Source organism: Fundulus heteroclitus, chromosome 4 (assembly GCF_011125445.2).
Source record: "Fundulus heteroclitus isolate FHET01 chromosome 4, MU-UCD_Fhet_4.1, whole genome shotgun sequence".
Lineage (NCBI taxonomy): Eukaryota > Metazoa > Chordata > Actinopteri > Cyprinodontiformes > Fundulidae > Fundulus > Fundulus heteroclitus.
In genome coordinates, this window is record NC_046364.1 from 5065384 (window position 1) to 5088998 (window position 23615).

Genomic DNA, 23615 nt, shown 5'->3' on the forward strand with positions numbered 1-23615 from the left:
AAAATAAAAAGAAGCTAAGCTAAGGAACTATTTACATGCAGAACAAACAAAAAGACAAAACAAAAGTGGTTGATCATAATCAGAATACTTCAGTGAATCCTGGTTCACTGCAGATCTGATTAACAAAAACATGGAATGGAGTTAAAACATTTGTGGCAACTCGGTGACTAAGAGGTTACAACATAAAGTTGCCGAAATTGCCTTGAAAACCGGCATTAATATACCATATTGATGCGGGAATAAGGCTTATAACACCATCAGAGGATGGCGGGGCAGAACAGTTACGCTTTTAACCTGACAACAGCCAGCTGTATGTATCGCTCCGCCTAGCTCCACTCACATACATCTGGGACACCGCCATAGGCATTGCCTTTACTGAAGGCTGGGCCTTATCAAAACTCCTTGCATATGATTGGATAAGCCACTTGTCTGTCATCTTTATCGACGTGCTATTTCAACCAGCCACACCGAAGCTAACCCGTGACGCTGATGAGACCGACGCCGGAAAAAAAAAAACTTTATTTTTTTTTTTATGTGTTTGCGGCTCTAGTGCAGGGTTTCCCGCAGCGCTATCTTGGCGAGGCGGCCGCGGAAAACGTGTCGTACACCCCCCCCCCGCTCCGCGGAGAAAAAGTCATCCCCCCCCCCCCCCCCCCCGCTCCGCCTCGCATAAGCAAATCCATGCGGGAAACACTGTAGTGGCACACCTTTTATTGACAGTGAGCTGACAGGAAGAGGGGGAAGACAGGCGGCAAAGCGCCGCGGGTCGGAGTCGATCCCGGGCTGACCGCGTTGAGGACTAATAGGCCTCCCAATATGGTTAGCGCTAACCGCTAACCGCTCCGGGGCGCGTACGCGGACGCGCCCCGGAAAACAAAACTTGCCAAATCCGGTCGGGAGAAGGGCGAAAACATGGTTTCCACCAACAAAAGCCTTCAGAGCCGTTCTCTGATGTTCTTTTAATGAAACAATATCAGATAGATTGGACAACACGGAGGAAATAGCAGCATCAATGCTAACGCTTGCTTCCTCGATGCGTGCCGCCATTGTTGTTGGAATCTCACGGTGGCTTCTCCACTACGTCACATCCATGAAACACCCGCCCTGCGTCCTGATTGGCCAGACCAAAAATTTGGTTGGGGAAATCATTTTCAATGAGCCGTGTCCCAGATGTATGTGAGTGGAGCTAGGCGGAGCGATACATACAGCTGGCTGTTGTCAGGTTATTACGCTTTATGCTTTAAAACAAACTCTTTGAAATGTCCGAGACCGGATGTTAGCAAGGCTAATAGCATGTTTGGCTAGCGCGAGCTACCGGTTAGCCCTTTTGTTCTAAACACCACGGTTTACAAACATTTCCCAATAAACCTTTTACTTCACCCTCAGCCCGCTGCCCAAACATCTGTCCTTTGTTTCGTGTCAGTTCGGTCCAGTTTTGGCCATTCACGGGGAAGCGTTGAAGGAGGAAGTTGTTGGTTAGCGCTAGCGGGCTAGCGCTTGGCTCTTGGCAGGCTAGCGTTAGCCTTACAGCAGCATGTGGCTAACGGCGTGGTTGGGTCGGAGGCCTGGTGTGAGCACGTTCTCTTAACCGGCTGCAGTTCGATAAGCAGGGGTTTTCCTCAGCATCCAGCCTTCAGCTCCATTGGTGTTCACTTCCCTGTACAGGCTGAGGAAAAATACACAGAGCTGTTTCAGATGCAGGATTTTTTCCCTGCATCTGATTGTGAAGTTAGGACTGCAACTTAGCTCTGTATTTGCCCGGACATGTTGTTTGTCCGGATTCAGTCAGGTCCTCTGCTGAAGCAGGCAGTCGAATCTAGCAGACCCTGGATCAAGTGTTGTTGGCCCAGGCAATCTTTCAGATGTTCCAGCAGATGAGGCCATATGGCCCCATGGTTCAGGCCCTCTCCCTTGTCCTGGAGAGGTGGTCTGTAGAAGAGTGCTGAAGTGATCTGGGCTCTTTGTCTGTGCTGTGTCTTATCTGTTAGGAGGGCTCACAGCTGACCTCCTGCTGGGAGAAAGGGCTGTCCAAGCCCTGAGAGTCTCGTGTTACGGGCAGAGTGGAATTCCTTTGTGACCCTTCCACTGTTCAGAATTCATTCTGAGATCAATTATTTTGATGATCCTGGCGGTAATATCACAACAGTCTCGTCTTGCCTTATGTGCACTGGACATATGTTTCTACCGGTTCCTGTTTGCTCAGCCAGCCTGACTCGGTTTTCCTGTCCGTGTTCAGCCCTCATCACTGATGTGTGCTTCCAGTGTCAGCATGCTGCTTGAAGTCTACCTTGTTCCTTTTGAGTTCTAGCTGCTTGCTCTGCCTGTTCTGGTGTTTCCTCGGCCTGCATTGTCTGTTCTGGTCAGCTTCTGCCATCATCTCTGGTTCTGGTCCGCCACTGCCTGCAGGTTCCTGGTCAGTCTGATCCAGCCTGCTGCAGCTGTCCTGGCTTGGTTCATGTTGCCATCTACTGTATACTTTCTGGTCTCTCGCCCAAACCTGCCGGTGTCATCAGTCACCAGGATTCATCCTTTCCTACAAATAAAGCCCGGCATACACTGTACGATATTTTCAATGGTTGTACTGTACTCAGATGCATCTCAAATTGTATGACGAAACCTCGGGGTTTAAAAGTTCACTGCTCACGATATATGTTCTTACACTGTACGGCCCGACGCTCTGATGCGATCTAAGTGCTCACACTGTACGTCTAAAAAACACACGCCGGACTCAGCCCCGTAGGGAGATGGTGCTACTCGGACTCATCTATCCAGAAGCCAAATGTAAACAGTAGAAGGAGAAAAAGACGGAACTGTCAATACTCACTGTTAAATAGCCTCACAAGAACGAAACACGCTGCCTTGGCAATTCTACGAGTTGCACCTCCGTAGTTTGACTCCATGTCACACGTACCGCCGCCATGCTTCTCTCCACTCCTGTGTTTTTGTCTGAGAAGACGAAGGAGAATCTACTTGTTTGCACATGCGCAGTGTGCGAGGTTGGGGGAAATCGGCTCATAGATGCTTGTAGCTCTGCTTCAACAGCAGGAGGCTGGACGCATTAACAAGCTGAAACTCGTCCCGATCCACAAATTTCTCACACGACTGAAGAATCGGCCCAAAAAGGGCAAAGAAATTGTACAGTGTACGCCCGGCTTAAACCTTCTTTTTCTTTTTTTTTTTAAATCATAACTCTGTCCGGTTGGAATATCGGGTTCATCTAACTATATGCATTGCAATTTATAGAGCTTTGGCTACATTTTCTGTTCCTTTACATTTAAAAAAGGCGATAAGCATGGTTTTAGTGACACTAATACTGTTCTTTAAAGATTCCGAAAAAGAAAGGCTAAATTGCATGGACAGAAAAAAAAGCTGTGCGAGCAATAAGTAGTTGTGTTGCACCTGATCTTCAAAGACTGCATCCCCAGTGAATAAGGCTTGAAAATGAATTAGGTCTGTCACATTTAAATAAGTAAATTGCATGCAAACTGGCAGTTTGGGAGCTGCTGTCAGATCCGCTCGGAGAGTTCTGCTTAAAGGTGCATTGTGCAAGTTCTAGGACATTTGCTGATGACTGCCCCCTCTGGCAACAAGTTGAAATAACACCAGTGTTGTGCATGCACATGGAAGAAGAGGGGAAAAAAGCATTAGGATATCACTTTTTTTGGGGGGAGACGATGTCTTCTGAGTTAAGGAAGTTGGAAATATTCTTTAGTTATATAACGTTATATAGAATTTTTTTTTATTTTGAATGGAAATGTTTTATATTAAGTCAATTGTCATGTTTTAGGTGGAAACATAGCTACCCTTTTAGTTGATCAACAGGGGTGGACTGGCCATTGGGAGCACCAAGAAAGGTGCAACCTATAAGATCTACATTCACAAATTCACATGGTGTTTAGACAGAAATTTTAGCTGTGCTCAGGGCTGTTGTCTTTCTTCCTTTGCCTTTCCCAAATCCACACGTAGCAGTTAGATTGACATACAACACCAGTTGCACCACACAACCACTCCATTCATAGTGGTCCTTAATATCAATGTCGTCGCTCTTCTTCAGAGAAAAACCTTATTTCTCCTCACCCCTAATTTCCCCTTATTTCTCCTCGCCCCTAAGCCAATCGCTGAAAAGCAGTATGTTCAGTCTAAATGTCTCTCGAGTCAGCACGGTCTGACCCTGGTCTTGAGTAGGGCAGGAGAAACCCAGGCTGGTCCTGAAAAAAAAGTCTCCCTCAACACTCACAAGCGGGAGTGGCCGAATCTTGTGCAGCCATACCGAGCCGGTGGAACTGGGGCTAAAGAGAGAGTAGCGGCCATGGCACTACTCCACTAGTTACTGTGGACAGTTGCATCTGCCGTGACCAACTGGGGGTTCGAGTGGACAAGAGAGAGAGACCATGAGAACTTTGTGACCGGAGTGAATTGTACCCCACTGGTAGACATTCACATTCTATTCATATGTGGTACGCCTAAAATGCAATGTTCAAGTTAAAATTTAGTTAACATTTACAATTCCATGGACTGACCCAACACTTGGTGCATGTAGCCCAAAAAAAGAGTATGTTTTGTACAGTGCACTTTTGAAAGGGCTGGAAATTGTGAACTACCCCTTACAAGAACATCACATTTGGTGGGGTTTGTCCATCTTCTCTAATGTTATATTCAAGCTTATATGAAGATTTGAGGATTAATTTTACACATGAGCTTCTTATAGAGTTATTTTTTTACCAAAGAAAATTTATTTTGGGCAAAAACTAAAGATGGTAGAGAAAGAAAAGGGAAACTAAATTGTTGCTCATTTATAAAGTTTATTATTTTTCAAAGAAATCCTTATACTAAAGAGGTACATTAACATATTTGAAAGGTTTCAACCATATTATCTAAAAATAAGCACTTCTTAAACTTTAAAAAGACCACATTGAAATACAGACAGGCTAATTTAGCATTAAGGATTTTTAGCAGATGTACAAACATAACAGTATTTTGATTTTCTTTAATCTACAATAATGAAATTCATTGGATTTCTATCATCAAATTCCTTTCAATCATTCACTTTGATCTTGATAGGGTTCTTCAACTTTCTACCAAAGTGTCAAATAATCAAAAACACATGTAAAATACTTATTAATGAATATAAATACATAGTTCTGTAGGTTTCTCTTACTGATAACTGTAAATGCAATATTCTAAGTGCAATGTTTTTAAAACAGTGGCAGGTTGTGAACTTTTCAGTTGGTTGGTAGAAGCAGACTTGCTCAGGCTTTTCGGTGATCTTGCTGATGTTAAGGATTGTAACTATAACAGAGAAAGTTTTTTCTCTCTGAGCAGTCTCTGGCCTCCATGGTGCCAGTATCGTTCTTGGATAAGGCACCACAGCGCTGCCACAAGATGGGGCATTGTGGCAGGTCAGTGTACAACATATCAGCTCCATTCACCCACAGCCATTCATTACCCAGGTAGCGCAGTCCAGTCCACACCTATGGGAGCAAACAAAAATTAACCTCAGAGATTCAAGAAGATCATGTCATGATTCCCTGTGATGTAATTTGACATTTTTATGCATTAACATAATGCACCACTGGGTTCCTTTATTTTTCCCAATAGGCTCACCCCCTATAGGAGGGGCAAAAGGGGTCATGTGTGTTGCGAAATCGGTGTCAGTCGAGGGCGGGGACCTTGGCGTTCCAATCCTTGGCTGCAGAAGCTGGCACTTGGGTGGGGATGGAGCCTGAGCTAGTGCGCAAGGTTGAGAGGTTCCGACTAGAGATAGTTGGACTCACCTTGATGCATGGCTCTGGCTCTGGAACAAGTCTCCTTGAGAGGGGTTGGACATTCTTCATCATTGCCACGTGGGCAATGACAGTGGGACCTGGAGGGGCGTGGTTGGGAGGAATGGCCCACCTGATCTGAACTCGAGTGGTGTTCTGTTGTTGGACTTCTGTGCTCGTCATGGATTGTCTATAACGGACACCATGTTCAAGCATAAGGGTGTCCATATGTGCTCTTGGCACCACGACACCATAGGCCGTAGTTCAATGATCGACATTGGTGTTGTTTCATCTGACCTGTGGCCGGATGTCTTGGACATTCGGGGGAAGAGAGGGGCGGAGCTCTCCACTGACCACTACCTGGTTTTTAGTTGGCTCTGATGGTGGGGAAGGAAGCCGGTCGGACCTGGCAGGCCCAAACGCATTGTGAGGGTTTGTTGTGAACGTCTGGCAGAGTCCCCTGTGAGACGGAGCTTTAACTCCCACCTCCGGGAGAGCTTTGAACACGTCCCGAGGGAGGCGGGGGATATTGAGTTGGAGAGGCCATGGAGAAAGACTTTCACACGGCTTTGAAGCGATTCTGGTCCACTATCCGGCATCCCGGGAGGGAGAAGCAGTGCAGTACCAACACTGTTTATAGTGGGGATTGTGTGCTGCTTACCTCGACTCAGGACGTACTGTGTTGGTGGGTGGAATACGTTGAAGACCTCCTTAATCCCACCAGCACGTCTTCCATTGAGGAAGCAGAGCCTGAGGACTCTGGGTCTGGTTCTACCATCTCTGGTGCTGAGGTTGTTGAAGTGTTTAAAAAGCTTTCTTTTGGCCTTACCACCGAGCTTTCTCAGTGGCAAGGCCCCTGGGGTGGATGAGATTCGCCCTGAGTACCTTAAGGCTCTGGGTGTTGTGGGGCTGCGTTGGTTAACGCGGCCCAGCAGCATTGCATGGACATCGGGGCAGTTCCCTTGTATTGGCAGACTGGGGTGGTGGTCTCCCTTTTTTAGGGGAACCGGAGGGTTTGTTCCAGCTACAGAGGTATCATACTCTTAAGCCTCCCTGGTAAGGACTATTCCAGGGTTCTGGAAAGGAGGGTCCGTCGGATAGTCGAATCTCGAATTCAGGAAGAGCAGTGTGGTTTTCATCCTGGACCTGGAACACTGTATCCGCTCTATACCCTCAGCAGGATCCTGGAGGGGCCAGGGGAGTTTGCCCAACCAGTCTACATGTGCTTTGTGGATCTGGAGATGGCATTCAACCGTGTCCCTCGGAGGGTCCTGTGTGGGGGTACTTTAGGAGTATGGAGTACCGGGCCCTTTAATAATGGCTGTTAGGTTTCTGTATGACTGGTGTCAGAGCCTGGTCCACATTGGCGGCAGTAAGTCGTACTCGTTTCCGGTGAGAGTTGGACTCCGCCAAGGGTGCCCTTTGTCACTGATTTTGTTCATAACTTTTATGGGAAGAATTTCTAGCTGAATTCGAGCTGAGCCAAAAGGCAAAGCTCTCGATTTACCGGCCAATCTACGTTCCTACCCTCATCTATGGTCATGAGCTTTGGGTCATGACCGAAAGAACAAGATCCCGGATACAAGTGGCCAAAATGAGTTTTCTCTGTAGTGTGTCTGGGCTCTCCCTTAGAGATAGGGTGAGGAGCTCAGTCATCCGGGGAGTTTCCCAGAGTACAGCCGCTGCTCCTCCACGTCGAGAGGAGCCAGTTGAGGTGGTTCGGGCATCTGGTTAGGATGCCTCCTGGACGCCTCCCTGGTGAGGTGTTCCCGGCACGTCCCACCGGGAGGAGGCCCAGGGCGAAGACCCAGGACATGCTTGAGGGACTATGTTTCTCAGCTGACCTAGGAATGCCCTGGGATTCCCCCGGAGGAGCTGGCCGAAGTGGCTGGGGAGAGGGACATCTGGGCCTCCCTACGGAAGCTGCTACACCCGCGACCCGACCCGGAAGACGATGGAGGGATATATGGGTTCCTTTTTGTCATTCATTGTATTTTACTTTTAAGGAATAGGTATCATTGGGGCATTGAGATATGATCACGATTAGAGCTAATTTCTGCTTGGAGAATCCACTTCATTTAATAAAGACCTTCAGAAACCTGTTTCTGTTGTTTCAAATCATCTGAAAAGTGAAGTTTCACCATTATTACTATTATTACTGTAATGAATTTTTAATCAGAACCTGGTATTCAGCCAGACACAATAGAAAATTAATAATAAATTAATAAACAAACAGAAACAGTCCTTTAAAAAAACGAGGGGGGGGGGGACAGGCAATGGGAGCTGCAGGGTGCACACTCAGACCAGGGTAATAATCAAGGAGGGAGGCAGAGCTCCAGTGGCAGTCCAGACCGGGGACTCGGAGACTCAGGTCCACACCAGGTCCGAGCAAACTGGTAACCCAGAAGCACAGGGGTTAGCAGTAGTGTTGCACCGATACCGATACCGGTATCGAACGGCACCCCGATCCAGCACTAAAATGGTGGTATTGGCGATTACCAACAAATAGGGCACCGATGTCATTTTGATGTTTGTATGTCACTTGAACGCAGCCTTCTCTCCAACTAGTATTATACATGTTATATAATTTCACGAATGTTGCATTATTTTGGCCTTTGAGAGCCAAAAGTATATTCAACTATTGTCACTCATTCCAGGTAGGTAATAAAAAGTTCTACTACCCTAAGTAGTATGCATTTCTTTATATACACACACACACACACACACACACACACACACACACACACACACACATCAATTTCAAACAGATGGTATCGGTATCGGCCAGTACTGCACAGCCAGGTATCGGTATCGGGCCAAAAAAATGGCATCGGTGCAACACTAGTTAGCAGGCTTGACAACTTACGGACAGGCTTGAGTCGGGTTCACGGGCAGACAATCCAGGGTAGAATGGAGCAGAATCCAAGGTCAGAAACAGATCAAGTCCGATAACCAGGCAGGCAAAACAGGAACAGACAGGGATTGGGCTGGCTCAGTAACGTAGGGTGACCAGACGTCCCCGATTTCCGGGGACTGTCCCCGTTTTGGACCACCTGTCCCCGGCTAAAGCTGTCCCCGGAAATGTCCCCGATTTTGCCGAGGGGGAATAAGTGTTGCGGTAGCTGGGTGCGCTGCGCGCACCACTAGATGGCGGTAATGATCCTTTTGGATGTCAGATGCCATTAAAACACGAAGAAGAAGAAGAAGAGAAGAAGAAGAAGAAGAGCGCACCACTTTTAAAACAGAAGAAGAAGAAGTGAAAATTCGTTATCACAAGGGGAGCTGCCCTGTGTCATGGTAAGTATTTGGATCGGGCTGATCCTGTGATAAATGTTTGGTTTTTGTTCAGGTTAAAAATTATCAATAAAAAGTAAGACAAGACCACGAGTTGCTGCTCACATCAGTAAAAGACACTTGGATAAAATGTAACAGAATAATTGAAAACTCCTTGTAAACCGCTAAACTGGTACGCTGGTTCTCCAGGGATCAACAAGAGTTCTTCTAAAGATGTTTTAGAACTGAATGGTGACCTTTAGTTTATATTTCATATAGTTAGAAGTAGAGTTATTACTAGTTGTTTTGCTGATTTATGAGCATAGACTTCCAGGTTTAGGTTTAGCTTTTCTACTGTTCACTTTGGATATATGAAAGCTCCTCATGAAAAAATAGGAGTCAGTACCATGAGAACTGAATGAGAAAATATCTACATGATCTGAGAATGATGGAGGAAGAGATAACCACCTGTTTAATGTCCATTTATGTTGTTTTTGCTTGTAGCTCCTAATATTGTGGTACTTAGATTTGTAATATTTAATTAGATGATATAATAATAAAAATAATAATTGGAAGTTTTCATGTTGTACATTCTAATGTTTTTGGAACTGATTTTAATTATATAATGTCTGTTTTAGAATAATGTAAGATTAATACAAGAGGAGAGAGGAAGAGGATAGGAAGTCAGAAAGGAGATTAAATGGGTGGAGGAAAATAGGAACACTAATGGAAAGAACACTTGATGAGAAGAGATAAAATTTTACTTAGAGTATTATTAAAGGTCAAGTGATAAAGCGTTGACATGATTTAAGTGATAAAGTAATGTATTGAGTAATGTAGTGTGCAAAGTTTGCTATGTAAAACAGAGTGACTCAGGTTTGAGTTGAGAAGCCTAATTGTCTGAGGATATAACCTCTTTCTGAGTCTCTTCACTGAACATGAGTTTCACTGCACTTCCCTAGCTGTGGCAGAAAGAAGAGGCAGTTTAGTTGTATTTTTTTCTTGTGTCTTAAAAATGTTCATTCTGCACATAATATATCCTCTTCTCCTCGTATTTTATCCAGACCTCTGGATACCATGGCTGATGGCTCTTCAGACACAGAAGGCCATGAAGAAACCAGAGATGATCTCACGTTATCTGACTCACTGACCGGAGTTAACTCACCTTATAGGAGCAAACAATATACTGGCACATCAACTACTACCATACACATAATGTAGTTATACACACTTTGTGTAAGTTTATACATGCTCATGCTGCACACTGATCCAAGGGGTCTCCAAGTCTATGCCTTTGTTTCACCTCACATCACCACAACCCATTTTCTTGTCCCAAACAGGCTCCATGCACAGCTCCACTTCTCCCTAAAGCTCAGAAGCTCCTGATTAATCCAGGTGTGTCTGACTTCAGTAAACAGCCAGACACACCTGGATTAATCAGCTTGTGCAGTAAAGAAAGAAAGGAAACAAAAGAGCTGCTGAGGTTCAGGAAGTAGTGGAGCTGTGCTTATAGCCCATTATGGAAAAAAATGAATCTGCTTATTTGAGATGCACAGGCCCCTGATGCTCTCAGGTGACAGTAAGAAACATGTATCACCGTTTACCTGTGGGCTTGACCTCTACTTCTTTTTGATGTTAATGCAGAAAACCTATTGCTCATAGGTATGTAGACATGAGCAGAATAAGTATTTGTTGCACTTTTTTAAAAGGTGGGGGAACTCTGTCTTCACAGAGAGCCACAGTCTAAATGTTTGTATTTACTGGTTTTTCTTTTCCTCATGTCACTCTCCCCTTAGGAGGAGGCAGAGCTCTTTGGGCTACACAAAATTGAAAAACCCTGCTAACCACCTTAGACCCCTCCACTCCCACCCCCATCACTTTGCCCCAACCCAAAGACACAGTTCTAGTTTTCTATTAATTAATGTATTTATCTATTTATTTATTAATTTTATTAATCTTAGGATATACTAAAAGTGTGGAGAGGCACATCCCTGGCTTTTACACTTGATTTTTGTTGTTTAAATATTAATAAATATGTAAAAATAAATGAAACCATTACTGTCCCCGTTTCCTAATTTCATCTTGATGAGATGTATTGTTTTATATGCACGAGCAAGAAATGTCCCCAGATTTGATTTCACAAATCTGGTCACCTTACAGTAACGTGAAGCAGAAAACAGGGTCATAAGCAAACAGGAAGGCAGAGTAAGGATCGCTGGAAGTACCCACCGTGAAAATAGAGATGTTCTGGCAGGGAAGTGGCAGAGGAGGCAGGCTTAAATAGGCAGGAGAACAAAGGTGAGCAGAGTGAGCTAATTGTGGTTGTTAATGAGGGTTCTGGACACGGGGGAGTTCTGTTTTGTTCGCGAATGTCTTTTTTGGGCAATTTTATCAAGAAGTAGAATCAAGAAATCATGTCTGACAACAGAAAATAGGTTAAAATATCTGAAAAAAGCAATATGCCATGCTCTTATAAAGTAATTTCAAGAGCAGATGAAGGAATATATACATTTATCTATCTGGAAGGGCGGTTTAAAAGCCATTTCTGGGGATTTGGGACTCGAGAAAACCACAATGAATGCCATGTTTGAGGAGGAGTTTTGAGCAAGTGGACCCAAATGAAACCAAGATTTAAATAGGCACACGTGGTGCTATAATTTAATAACAATTAAATGCAAACACAAAGCCCCCACTATCATGACAGTGAGAGCCATTATCCATAAATGGAGAAAACATGGAACAGTGGTGAACCTTTCCAGGAGTGACTGGCTGAGCAAAATGACTCCATGAGCACATCAAACTCTCATCCAGGTGGTCACAGAAAAACCCAGAACAACCTTTAAAACACTGCAAGACACTGTTGCTCAGATAATCCAGGTTATCTTTGTCCAATGTTAAAATTTCACAAAAATAACCTTTTTATTCAAAGTATTATAAATATCATGCATAAGACAAGAAAATGGCTCTAGAAAGAAATCATCCCAAGAAGTCAGTCAGATTTCCTGCCATATTTGGCAAAGATCGTCTATGTAGGAAAATGGACCAGAACAGCATTACCTCCAGTGAACCCACCTCTTCAGTGTCAGCCTCCATGACTTTGTTTTTCACGTAGGTGTGTTCATCTCCAGGCTGCACGCTGAGCAGATTGAAGTGAAGCCCGCTGTTGGAGGACGATCCGAGACTTCGGCAGTGTTCAAATGCCTCCTCCCAGCTGCTATTTTCCTTTACCAGGACCAGGTTGTCCTTCATGCAGAGGAACGGAAGCAGGGTCTGGCAGTTTTGGGTAGTGAGCCGCTTGGTCAATGAAGTTATAGCTACACAGTTTTTTTCATTATTTGGCTCAGCTAAATTCCATTGTTTGTCCTCCTCGAGACCTGAGCTCCATTTCCAGGATCCACCTGCAGAAAAACAAGCGACAAAAGTGGACTTTGTAGTCACTTGACTTGGAATAACGAATACGGAAACTTTTACAGCCCATTTGTCTACATTTTGCACATGCAGTTTCTCAAAGTATAAATCATGGTGGATACCTTATCTTCAGAATGGTAGAATGGCAGATTTCTCTTAAAATCTAAATCCTGAGACAGTATTAAGCCACATCTGGTTTACTGGTAATAACCTGTTGAGCACAACTGGAGGCATTTTTCGCTTACCATTTCTGTGAAGTCCGATCCAGGTGGGAATGTCCTGCTGACTGAAATAACTCATGTTGTACCATTCAAAACTTGCCAAACCGTTATGGTGATCCGTGCAGTACGTGTCCGCCTCAGACCAACTCTTCGCCATCATTATGAAATGGAAGCCTGGGGTGCTGTTCCTTTGACATGCAAAGAACTGTTTTCTTTTACAAGGTCTGCTATAAACCCTTAAAAGGAAAAGTATAAATAAAAGAAGAACTTAACGTTGTAAACCATCATTTAAACTAAAATATTGCTTAGTTAGTTGTGTTAAATTACATTTTACAGCCCTGAAATATCTTTACCTGCGAAATCATATAAATGTATTAAAGCATAAAGCAATAAAAACAGGAACTTGTGTAAATAAGTAAAAGGCTAAACAAACTTCATGTTGACCATGTCCAAAGAATGAAAAATATATTGGTTGATTTAAATATAAAATTAACACTACAGAAATATTGTTGAACAATTTTCAAGTTTTTTAAACTGCAAAGTTTTAAACATTGGCCTTTTAATTTTAAATGAGCAAATTAGCAACATTTCTTTGTGCTCCTCCTCCTTGTTTCTTAATACTGTGGCCATTTCTAAATTCATGAGAACGTGAGTCCGTACTCGCGTTCTCGTCCAGTCCGTTTTTGGCAAGAACACAGGAAGTATGGACTTGGGGAGAACTGGAGCATGCAGAACGCCGCAGACATGTATATGCAGACTCTCTCTCTCTCTCTCTCTATATATATATATATATATATATATATATATATATATATATATATATATATATATATATATATATATATATATAGTACAGACCAAAAGTTTGGACACACCTTCTCATTCAAAGAGTTTTCTTTATTTTCATGACTATTAAAATTGTAGATTCACACTGAAGGCATCAAAACTATGAATTAACACATGTGGAATTGTATACTTAACAAAATGTGTGAAACACCTGCAAATATGTCTTATATTCTAGGTTCTTCAAAGTAGCCACCTTTTGCTTTGATTACTGCAAAAGAATTCTCTGTTGTTTCATTGGTACTCAAAATGGTATGGATCTGATCTGCTTGGATTTCTTTCATATCTAAAAACCTTCCAGTTGCTGTTACAATTGCTTTGATTTTATCACTTTTCTTCTTCATTTGTAGTGCGACATTAACAATATGACACATGAATGCTACAAAGTTTTCTTTTTTCACCACCATTGTATTTTCATCTACTCTACATTTATGCAAACATTTTATGCAATATTTGTTGTTGGTACCAAGGTTTGTCTTTGATAAATCTGCCTTTGCTTTGTATTCCCAGCTGAGTTTCTTTGACCTGCTTCTCCCAAACTCACACCTCCTGTGCTATCTTTCCTCACTCTTTTTAAAGCTTCTGTGTATGAAACACTTTCTGTTATTTTGCTTCTTTGAGCTTCTCTGGCTTACCTTTGTACAATACATCCACCATATGCTGCACTGTGTTCTCCTCCGCAGTCACAACATTTGACCTTAGCATCTTTATCACATTTTCCAAATTAATGTGGACCTCCACATTGTGCACATCTAGCTTTTCCTTTACATTCCTTTGCAATGTGTGTGTTACTTTGGCATGTAAAACATCTGAGAGGTTTAGGGATGTAATCTCTGACTCTGTAATTCATGTGTCCCAGTTTGATACTTTCTGGCATGAATCACTGCCATTGTATCTTTAAGTTCCCCATCTCTTTTACCTTTAATCCTGGTGGCATCTGTTATTTTCCCTCCTCTAATTTCTTTCTTCACATTATCCATTGTCATTTCAATTGGAACTCCTGAAATTACTCCCCTCAACCTTGCTAAATCTACTGGAATATATGTTTTAATCCTTTCCCCAATCAGGGTTTTCATTTTGATTATCCTCTGTTGTTGTGATTCACTGACAGCATGAATTAGCACTTTTCTGTTGTTCATGATTCTAGCCATTTTGATTTTCCCTATTTCTTCCTCGATTGCTTTAGTCAGCTTTATGGGGTGAATAAATCCACCCTCTTCCTTAAACTCCACCATTAATTTAAATTCCTCTGCTATGTTTAAATCATCCATTTCTTGTGAACTCGCCCAGTCGTTTGTTTTTGTCCTTTTGCTAACTTCTGCTCCTGCCTCACTTTCTTCCGACCAACTTCTTGCCTCTTTCTTGTCTCTTCCTAATCGCTCTTTTCATTCGTGATGATCTTGAAATCATCCATTCCATTTCATTACCACTATTTTCTCCTGATGTAGAAGCCATGTTGCTACAGTCAATGAACAGTTTATGCAATCCACCAAAATCCAATCAAATCCTACCGCCTTTGATTGTTTGCTATGTTCACTCGCTTCCAGTCCAACCACCACAGCCGGTCCTTCCCACTCCGGCAGAGGAGTGAAAGCAGAGGCGAGGCTTAAGTAGGGAGGCTGGCAGGTGAAGTGAGTCTGACTGATTAATGACCAACAGGTGTGACTGATAGCGGTGGGAGTGAAGGAGAGCTGAGTGAGGGGGATGAGGAAACTGAAAACTAACAATAAATGAGGCCAGAACATAACTAAACCCTGACAAGAAGGAAGAACTGAAATAGTAGTGAACAAAAACCTGATCAAAACTGAACGCTGACAATAGATATAAAGGTGCTAAAACAGCTTAGTTGTTATACAAAAATACAAAGAAGTTTTTCCAGTGGTAGAGCTGCAGATATAAGCTAGAAGCAAACCTTTTTTTAAATAGGATATTGTTCTTGAGATGGAAGCAATCATTTATTTATTTATAGCCTAGGTGCCAGATGGACAACTCCAGGGGTCCGTTCTTTGTACGTTGTTTAAAACATCCAAGATCAAATGAGACGTCAAAGATAATTTCATCTGGCTAATCATGATCTGGCTTCTTCGAACACACCTGTTGTTTATGATTAGTAGTTATCTAAGATAACTGCGCGTTCATGCGTCGCTTTAAAAGGGGAATTCTATCGATAGTAGAAACAATGATCAGCAGCGCTGCTATTGGCTGTTCAGCATGAACAAAGAACGCCCACAGTTTTTCTCCCAAGCAGAACAAGAGCTTTTAATGGAAGGTTATGCTGAATTTGAGTCATTAATTAAAACGACAGGGAACACCTCAAAGTCTGCTAAAGCCAGGAGAGAGGGCTGGCAAAAAGTTGCAGACAAATTAAATGCATAAGTGCTGTACATGGTAGATGTTTCTATCACTTTCTACACTATATATTTATGCATTTTAATAATTTAATATTTACTTTGTTGTTTTATGTCAGAACCTCCATGGGACCCACTAGAACATGGGGACAAGTAAAAGTGAAATACAAGAATATTCTACAAAATGGTAGCCTTTAATTATTATACTTTATTTTAAAAAGCCACTTGTTATGGCAACAGATCCAATATTGGTGTCATTCCTTAGACAATGGAAGTAAAGGACAAGTGCAAACTGGGAATTTTTTTTTCCAAGTCATACACAGTTTACACGGTCAAAAACTGTATTGCTCCGTGTCTAGATAATCCATCCATAGTTTTTTTAATGCAAGATACGGCTCAACAAGGAAGCAAACCTTTCAAAGTAAAACTAAACTTCACAATAAAATGGCCTGAACAAAGCTTCTTACTGAATATGATAAAAATAAAAAGCAAACCATCATACAAATAACTTAAATACTTTCTATTTATGGCTCTAACACCACTTTTTCCTCTTTAAAAGCCACAGTTAAATAAGATAAGATAAGATAAGCTTTATTGATCTCACTTGTCCCATCGGCTCAATAGTCACAATCACAACATTGCCCCATATATTGTATGTTGTGAGAGTATTTAGAAGGCTGTCAGCTTGAATTCACCTTCTACTCAACACATATTGTGGTATTTTGGACAAGACACGATAACCTCAGTTCCCAGAACTTGGTATTGGTGTTAATAGGTGAGAGTAGTGCTATGGGGGATCAGTTTGTCTAAAATATGCTATAAATGTTGCTATAAAGACCTTGCCAAAGACCCTGCAGAGACCATCCACGTTCAGTCTGATCTTTAGTCAGCCGGAAGATCACCGCCCTGATTATTGGACTGTTGCTAAGGTGATATAAAAGCTAATTATGTAATGATATTGCTTTCTGTAAGAGTTTGTCCAGTTATCTTAGTGACAAAGTGTTTGAGTTGAGTAAGATTATTGTATAAAATCGGTAGTGGGAGTTGGTGTGATTGAATTGATCTGGATTTACAACATACAAACTTCACTTGGAAATACCAACAAGTCAAATCCTTAACGGTTAGTTGCTGAGTGGAATGGTTTTAAAACCCCTTAAGCTTTTTTAGCTGTCACTGTTTCCAAACACCCGATACAGAGATTCCTGCATAAATCTTTTGTTCAAAAGGATGGAACATATTCAAAATATCTAAAAAAAGGTGACAATGATTATTTAAAATACATGAACACATGAAAAGGGGCAAATTTAACAGGGACCTGTCATATAAATGCATTTCAAGCTATTCACATTTTAAAGCAAAACTTAAGAACAGTTTGACATTACTCTCTGCTGTTGTAGTTGTGGTAGATGATCGCAGCACAGTCTTCATTGTTATCTGGTTCATTATTTCCCCAATCCACGTTATGTCTTTCTCCATCAGTCCAAACCCAGTCTTTGCTTGACGATTCCCTGTGTAAACCGATCCACGCCAAATACTTTTTCAGGTATATGTCTCCGGTTTGGGACTGGGTGTAGATTGTGGCCAAGTCATTGTTGTACCTGTAAGAACAGAGTATCAGTCATGTTTGCTAAATTCAATTTCAGCACACAAAAAAAGATTACGAATTCTGGGGTTTTCCAAATTTTACAGATTTTGGTTTATTTATAATTTCAGGAGCATCTCAAGCTATGTGGGATTACTAAAAAAATCTAGTCTGGCTTTTAATTGTATCACTGCACAGAAAAAAGCACTTCTTAAAGTTTAAATGATCTGCTATTAACTGCAGAGTCAGAGATTCTGCCATTTTCATTTTGATGGATTCGCCTGCTGCTATTGAGACCATGATCTTTTGTTGGTGTGAAAGGTATGACCCTTAATTGGTTTGGCTCCTACCTGTCAGGCATTATTATTATTATTATTATTATTATTATTATTATTATTGACTGACGTCACTTCCTGTTTGCGGTAAGGCGTATTGTATCACTTCCTGTTTTCACTGCGTGAGCAACGGTTTGTTGCTCCAGATTCTCTCGCTTTTATCTTTAATCTCTTTGCTGTAACATCTGTTTCTAACACATAAGCACTTTTAAAACATTTTCTGTTGCTGCACATCACGCTTGGGAACTCCTCGTGTTTCACGGTTTGCTCTCTTGGCGTGGTAGAAGGGCGCTAGCCTAGCTTTAGCCTAGCCTAGCTTTAGCTCCACAATGGCTTCCTCTCCTACTATTACTTCAGCTTCTCCGTCTCTGACTAAGTCTCCCCTTATCTCCTGCTCTCTGTGTCAGATGTTTAGCTATTCCTCTGCCTCCTTTAGTGATAATGGTACTTGTAATAAATGTAGTGTTTTTGTAGCTTTGGAGGCGAGGGTGTCAGAATTAGAGTCCCGGCTCCGTGCTATGGAAAGACCAGCTGATAGCCGCCCCTCTGCTAGCGCGGAGCCACATAGACCTAGCGTTAGTTCACTTAGTGGTCCTCCAGAAGCACCCGAGCAGCCGGGTAAGCAGGCCGGCTGGGTGACAGTTCGTAGGAAGCATAGCTCTAGATTTCAGCCCCCAGTTCACCACCAACCCGTCTGCGTTTCAAACAAATTTTCCCCACTCAGCGACACACCCGCTGAGAAGCCGATCCTGGTTATTGGGAGCTCAATAGTCAGAAACGTGGCACTAGAGACACCAGGGACCATAGTTAAATGCCTCCCAGGGGCCAGAACGGGCGACATAGAATCTTACCTAAAACTGCTGGCTAAGGATAAGCGTAAATACAGTAAGATTGTTATTCACGCTGGCGGTAATGACACCCGATCACGCCGATCGGAGGTCACTAAAGTTGGTGTTGCTTCGGTGTGTGAGTTTGCTAAAGCAATGTCGGACTCCGTAATTTTCTCTGGTCCCCTGCCTGATTTGACCAGTGATGACATGTTTAGCCGCATGTCATCATTCAACCGCTGGTTGTCTAGGTGGTGTCCTGAAAACGACGTGGGCTACATTGATAACTGGAGAACTTTCTGGGGAAAACCTGGTCTGATCCGGAGAGACGGCATCCATCCTACTTTGGATGGTGCAGCTCTTCTTTCTAGAAATCTGGCCGGATTTATTAGTCCTCCTAAATGCTGACAATCCAGGGTCCAGACCAGGAAGCAGAGCCGTAGTTTAACACACCTCTCTGCAGCTTCTGTACTGTTACCCATCCATTATCCTATTGAGACGGTGTCTTTCCCACGGCCAAAACTTAACAGATCAAAAACTTATCTAAAAGGAACAAATCATAAAAACCTAATAAAAATCAATACGGTTCACCTTGAACCTACAAATAAAACAATTAAATGTGGTCTATTAAATATAAGGTCTCTCCCTCCAAAGACTTTGTTAGTTAACGAATTGATTTCTGATAAACAGATTGATTTGTTTTGTCTCACAGAAACCTGGCTACAAGAGGACTACGTTAGTATAAATGAGTCAACTCCCTCCAATTATTCAAATTTCCACATTCCCAGATCTGTGGGAAGAGGAGGAGGAGTGGCAACTATCTTTCAGTCTGATTTATTAATTAGTCCCAGGCCAATTAATAACTACAGTTCTTTTGAACATTTAACCCTCAGTTTCCCTCATCCAAGCTGCAAAGCAATAAAACCTCTTCTGTTTGTTGTTTTGTATCGTCCACCAGGCCCTTACACTCAGTTTTTGGATGAGTTGTCAGATTTCTTATCTGATTTGGTGTTAAATACTGATAAGGCTATTATAGTGGGTGATTTTAACATCCATGTTGACACAGAATGTGATAACCTTAGTGTAGCCTTTAAAACTATCCTAGATTCAATTGGTTTTGCTCAAAATGTGCATGAACCGACGCACTCTCGGCTCCATACTTTAGACCTTGTTCTGACATATGGCATTGATTGTGAAGAATTAACAGTATTTCCTCACAACCCTGTCCTATCTGATCATTTTTTAATAACATTTGAGTTTAATCTAACTGAGTTCTCCACCCCCAAAAGAGGGTTCCATTATAGTAGATCTTTATCGGATAATGCTGTATCAAAACTTAAAGAGTCTGTCCCCTTTTTAATATCCTCCGTATTGCAGAAATGCCCTGTAGATGGCAGCAATGTTGTTTCTTCCAATTCACAAATAGATGTCTTTGTAAACGGTATGACTTCGTCATTGCGTTCTGCATTAGACATTGTAGCTCCCTTGAAAAAGAAGGTGATTATTCACAGGAAGCTGGCTCCTTGGTTTAATTCAGAGCTGCGTTCCTTGAAGCACAATGTTAGGAAATTGGAGAGAAAATGGCGCTCTACACACCAAGAGGAATCCTACCTAATCTGGAAGAACAGTCTGTTGTTGTATAACAAGACCCTTCGCAGAGCTAGAGCAGCATATTTTTCATCATTAATTGAGGAGAATAAGAATAATCCTAGATTTCTCTTCAGTACAGTTGCCAAACTTACTCAGAGCCACAGCTCTGTTGATCCATCCATTCCCTTAGCTCTTAGCAGTAATGATTTTATGGGATTCTTCATAAATAAAATTGATTCCATTAAAAATAAAATAATTGGCATCCTCCCAAACATGATTACCTCATCCTCAGTAAGTGAGGCAGCATTGGAGGAATCCTTAGAACCTGCGCAGTGTCTGAACTGTTTAAAAGCAGTAGAGCTTTCTGAGTTATCTAAAATTTTAGCTTCATCTAAACCTTCTACCTGTATGTTAGACCCAATCCCAACCAAGTTGTTTAAGGAGGTATTCCCTCTGATCAGTGGTCCTATTTTAGACATGATTAATGTATCCTTGGTAAATGGATATGTACCACAGGCTTTTAAAGTAGCTGTTATTAAACCTTTACTTAAGAAACCATCTCTTGATCAAGATGAGTTAGTAAATTACAGACCTATATCTAATCTTCTTTTCTTATCTAAAATTCTTGAGAAAGTAGTTGCTAATCAACTATGTGAACATTTACAAAGTAATGACCTACTTGAGGAGTTTCAGTCAGGCTTCAGAGCTCATCATAGCACTGAAACAGCTCTGGTGAAGGTCACTAATGATATTCTCATGGCCTCAGATAATGGACTTGTGTCTATACTTGTCCTGTTAGATCTCAGTGCTGCATTTGATACAGTTGATCACAATATTCTCCTACAAAGACTTGAGCATACTGTAGGGATTAAGGGAAAAGCATTAGGCTGGTTTAAATCTTATCTGTCGGACAGATTCCAGTTTGTTCATGTTAATAATAAATCTTCCTCAAACTCTAGGGTCACTTGTGGAGTACCACAGGGTTCAGTCCTTGGACCAATTCTATTTACTATATATATGCTTCCGATTGGCAAAATTATCAGACAGCATGGGATTAATTTCCACTGTTATGCTGATGACACTCAGCTATATTTATCCATAAATCCTGATGAATCCAATCAGTTACTTCGACTGCAGTCATGTCTTGATGACATCAAAAGCTGGATGACTTTAAATTTCCTGCATTTAAATTCTGACAAGACAGAAGTTGTAATCTTTGGGCCAGAGTCTTCAAAAAATAAAGTTCTTAATCAATCCCTTAATCTGGATGGCATTAACTTGGCCTCTGGTAATAAAGTTAAAAATCTTGGTGTTGTTTTCGACCAAGACATGTCATTTAAATCCCATATTAAACAGGTTTCCAGAGTTTCCTTTTTTCACCTCCGGAATATCGCCAAAATTAGAAACATTCTGTCCAGGAGTGATGCTGAAAAACTAGTCCATGCATTTGTTACTTCAAGGCTGGACTATTGTAATTCTTTACTATCAGGAAGTCCACAAAATGCAGTTCGAAGTCTTCAGCTGATTCAAAATGCTGCGGCAAGAGTTCTGATGAAAATCAACAAGAGGGATCATATTTCTCCAATTTTAGCTTCCCTTCATTGGCTTCCTGTTAAATCAAGAATAGAATTTAAAATTCTCCTTCTAACGTATAAAGCCCTTAATAATCAAGCTCCACCATATATCAGAGCTCTGATTACCCCGTATGTTCCTAACAGAGCACTTCGCTCTCAGACTGCAGGTCTGCTGCTGGTTCCTAGAGTCTCTAAAAGTAGAATGGGAGGCAGATCCTTTAGCTATCAGGCTCCTCTCCTGTGGAACCAACTCCCAGTTTTGGTCCGTGAGGCAGACACCCTATCTATTTTTAAGACTAATGTTAAAACTTTCCTTTTTGACAAAGCTTATAGTTAGAGTGGCTCATACCCTGAGCTATCTCTATAGTTGTGCTGTGATAGGCCTAGGCTGCTGGAGGACATCAGGGTCTAATTTTCTCACTCTACTGATTTCTACTGTTCTTCAGTCTACTGTTCTCCAGTTTTGCATTGTATTACATTGAAATGACTGTCGTCATTTCAGCTTTTAACTTTTTGCTCTCTCTCTTTTTCTTCATAGTAGGTACACCTGGTCTGGCGTTCTGTTAACTGTGACATCATCCAGAGAAGACGGCTCACCCGCTACTACCATCTAATGTAGAACAGATTACTAGATCAATGTGTGCTTCTGTGCTTGTTTGTCTGTCTTGTTGTGTCTCTGTTCTGTCTTCTGTAACCCCAGTCGGTCGAGGCAGATGACCGTTCATACTGAGCCCGGTTCTGCCGGAGGTTTTTCCTTCCCGTTAATGGGTGGTTTTTCTTCCCACTGTCGCTTCATGCTTGCTCAGTATGAGGGATTGCAGCAAAGCCATGTACAATGCAGACGACTCTCCCTGTGGCTCTACGGTTCCCCAGGAGTGACTGCTGCTTGTCGGGACTTTGATGCAATCAACTGGTTTCCTTATATAGGACATTTTTGACCAATCTGTATAATCTGACCCAATCTGTATAATATGATTGAACTTGACTTTGTAAAGTGCCTTGAGATGACATGTTTCATGATTTGGCGCTATATAAATAAAATTGAATTGAATTGAAATTGAATTATTATTATTATCAGTCACTTAGAAGAAAATCACCCTGTACAAATTACAATATATTTCTAAAAAAAAATTATCTTGTGCAGTGAAACTAACACAATTACTTGCTGCAGTAACATCAAATATACTATTTATTAGGGAAGAAACATGATAAATTCACTATTGGATTCACCCTTTTAAGTGTACTGAGGGGATCTGTGCAAATCAAATAAAACAGCCAAAAATGTATTTATTTATTTAATTTACCATAATCCTTATTAAAGAATGAAACGGTTAACAAAAACATACCTTCTGCAGATGTTTTGCGCATCTTCCCAGTTGGAACCATACTTTTTGTGATTCCAATCCCTTGACAGCACTGATCCAAGGCCAGATGCTGTGCTGAAGGTGCTGAGGAAGATGAAGAATGTCAACAGTCCAGAGAGGTTCATCATCTTCATAAATCAGTTTTGTCTTCCTTTTTTAATTTATTTTATAACACACGCATTAAAAAAAAAATAGGACTAGACAATTTCTTTTTTTTTTCTTTGTTTTCAATTAAAGAGGGAATAAACTAACTGGAAACTGTCTTCTAGCATATCTTTATTAATGTTTTTCATGGGGTAGATTTTTCTGTCCTCATGCTTGTCCTCTTACTTTGATTTCAGCCGCAGCTCGCACCACACCTTTTAAGTCCTTTGCTAAACAAACACAGATATGTAGTCAAAGTTTACACCTTTTGTAATGAAAGCGCCTCAAGAATATATTTGCCTGCAGGATAAGACAGGCCTACCTGCTGCCTCACAACCTGAAAA

General features: G+C 41.8%; 1 protein-coding gene across 1 annotated transcript; it reads right to left on the reverse strand.

The window, feature by feature from the left end:
• Positions 1-4806: 4806 nt before the first annotated feature.
• On the reverse strand, positions 4807-23322 carry LOC118562876 (macrophage mannose receptor 1-like). The gene is made up of 5 exons (XM_036135922.1): positions 23110-23322; positions 17238-17453; positions 12689-12900; positions 12108-12433; positions 4807-5471 (listed from the first exon to the last, which is right to left on the reverse strand). Exons 1-5 carry the CDS (start codon positions 23259-23261, stop codon positions 5277-5279), a joined length of 1101 nt encoding a protein of 366 aa, XP_035991815.1. The 5' UTR covers positions 23262-23322; the 3' UTR covers positions 4807-5276.
• Between the last annotated feature and the right edge of the window lie 293 nt (positions 23323-23615).

What these genes read in the sequence shown, in the direction of transcription:
- LOC118562876 (XM_036135922.1), bottom strand. Translation starts at nt 23,261, where the DNA reads ATGAAGATGATGAACCTCTCTGGACTGTTGACATTCTTCATCTTCCTC. An exon ending in GCGCAAAACATCTGCAGAAG is followed by an intron (nt 17,454 to 23,109) that starts GTATGTTTTTGT and finishes CTGTTCTTACAG; the next exon opens with GTACAACAATGACTTGGCCA. An exon ending in TGGAGGCTGACACTGAAGAG is followed by an intron (nt 5,472 to 12,107) that starts GTGGGTTCACTG and finishes TTGCTCCCATAG; the next exon opens with GTGTGGACTGGACTGCGCTA.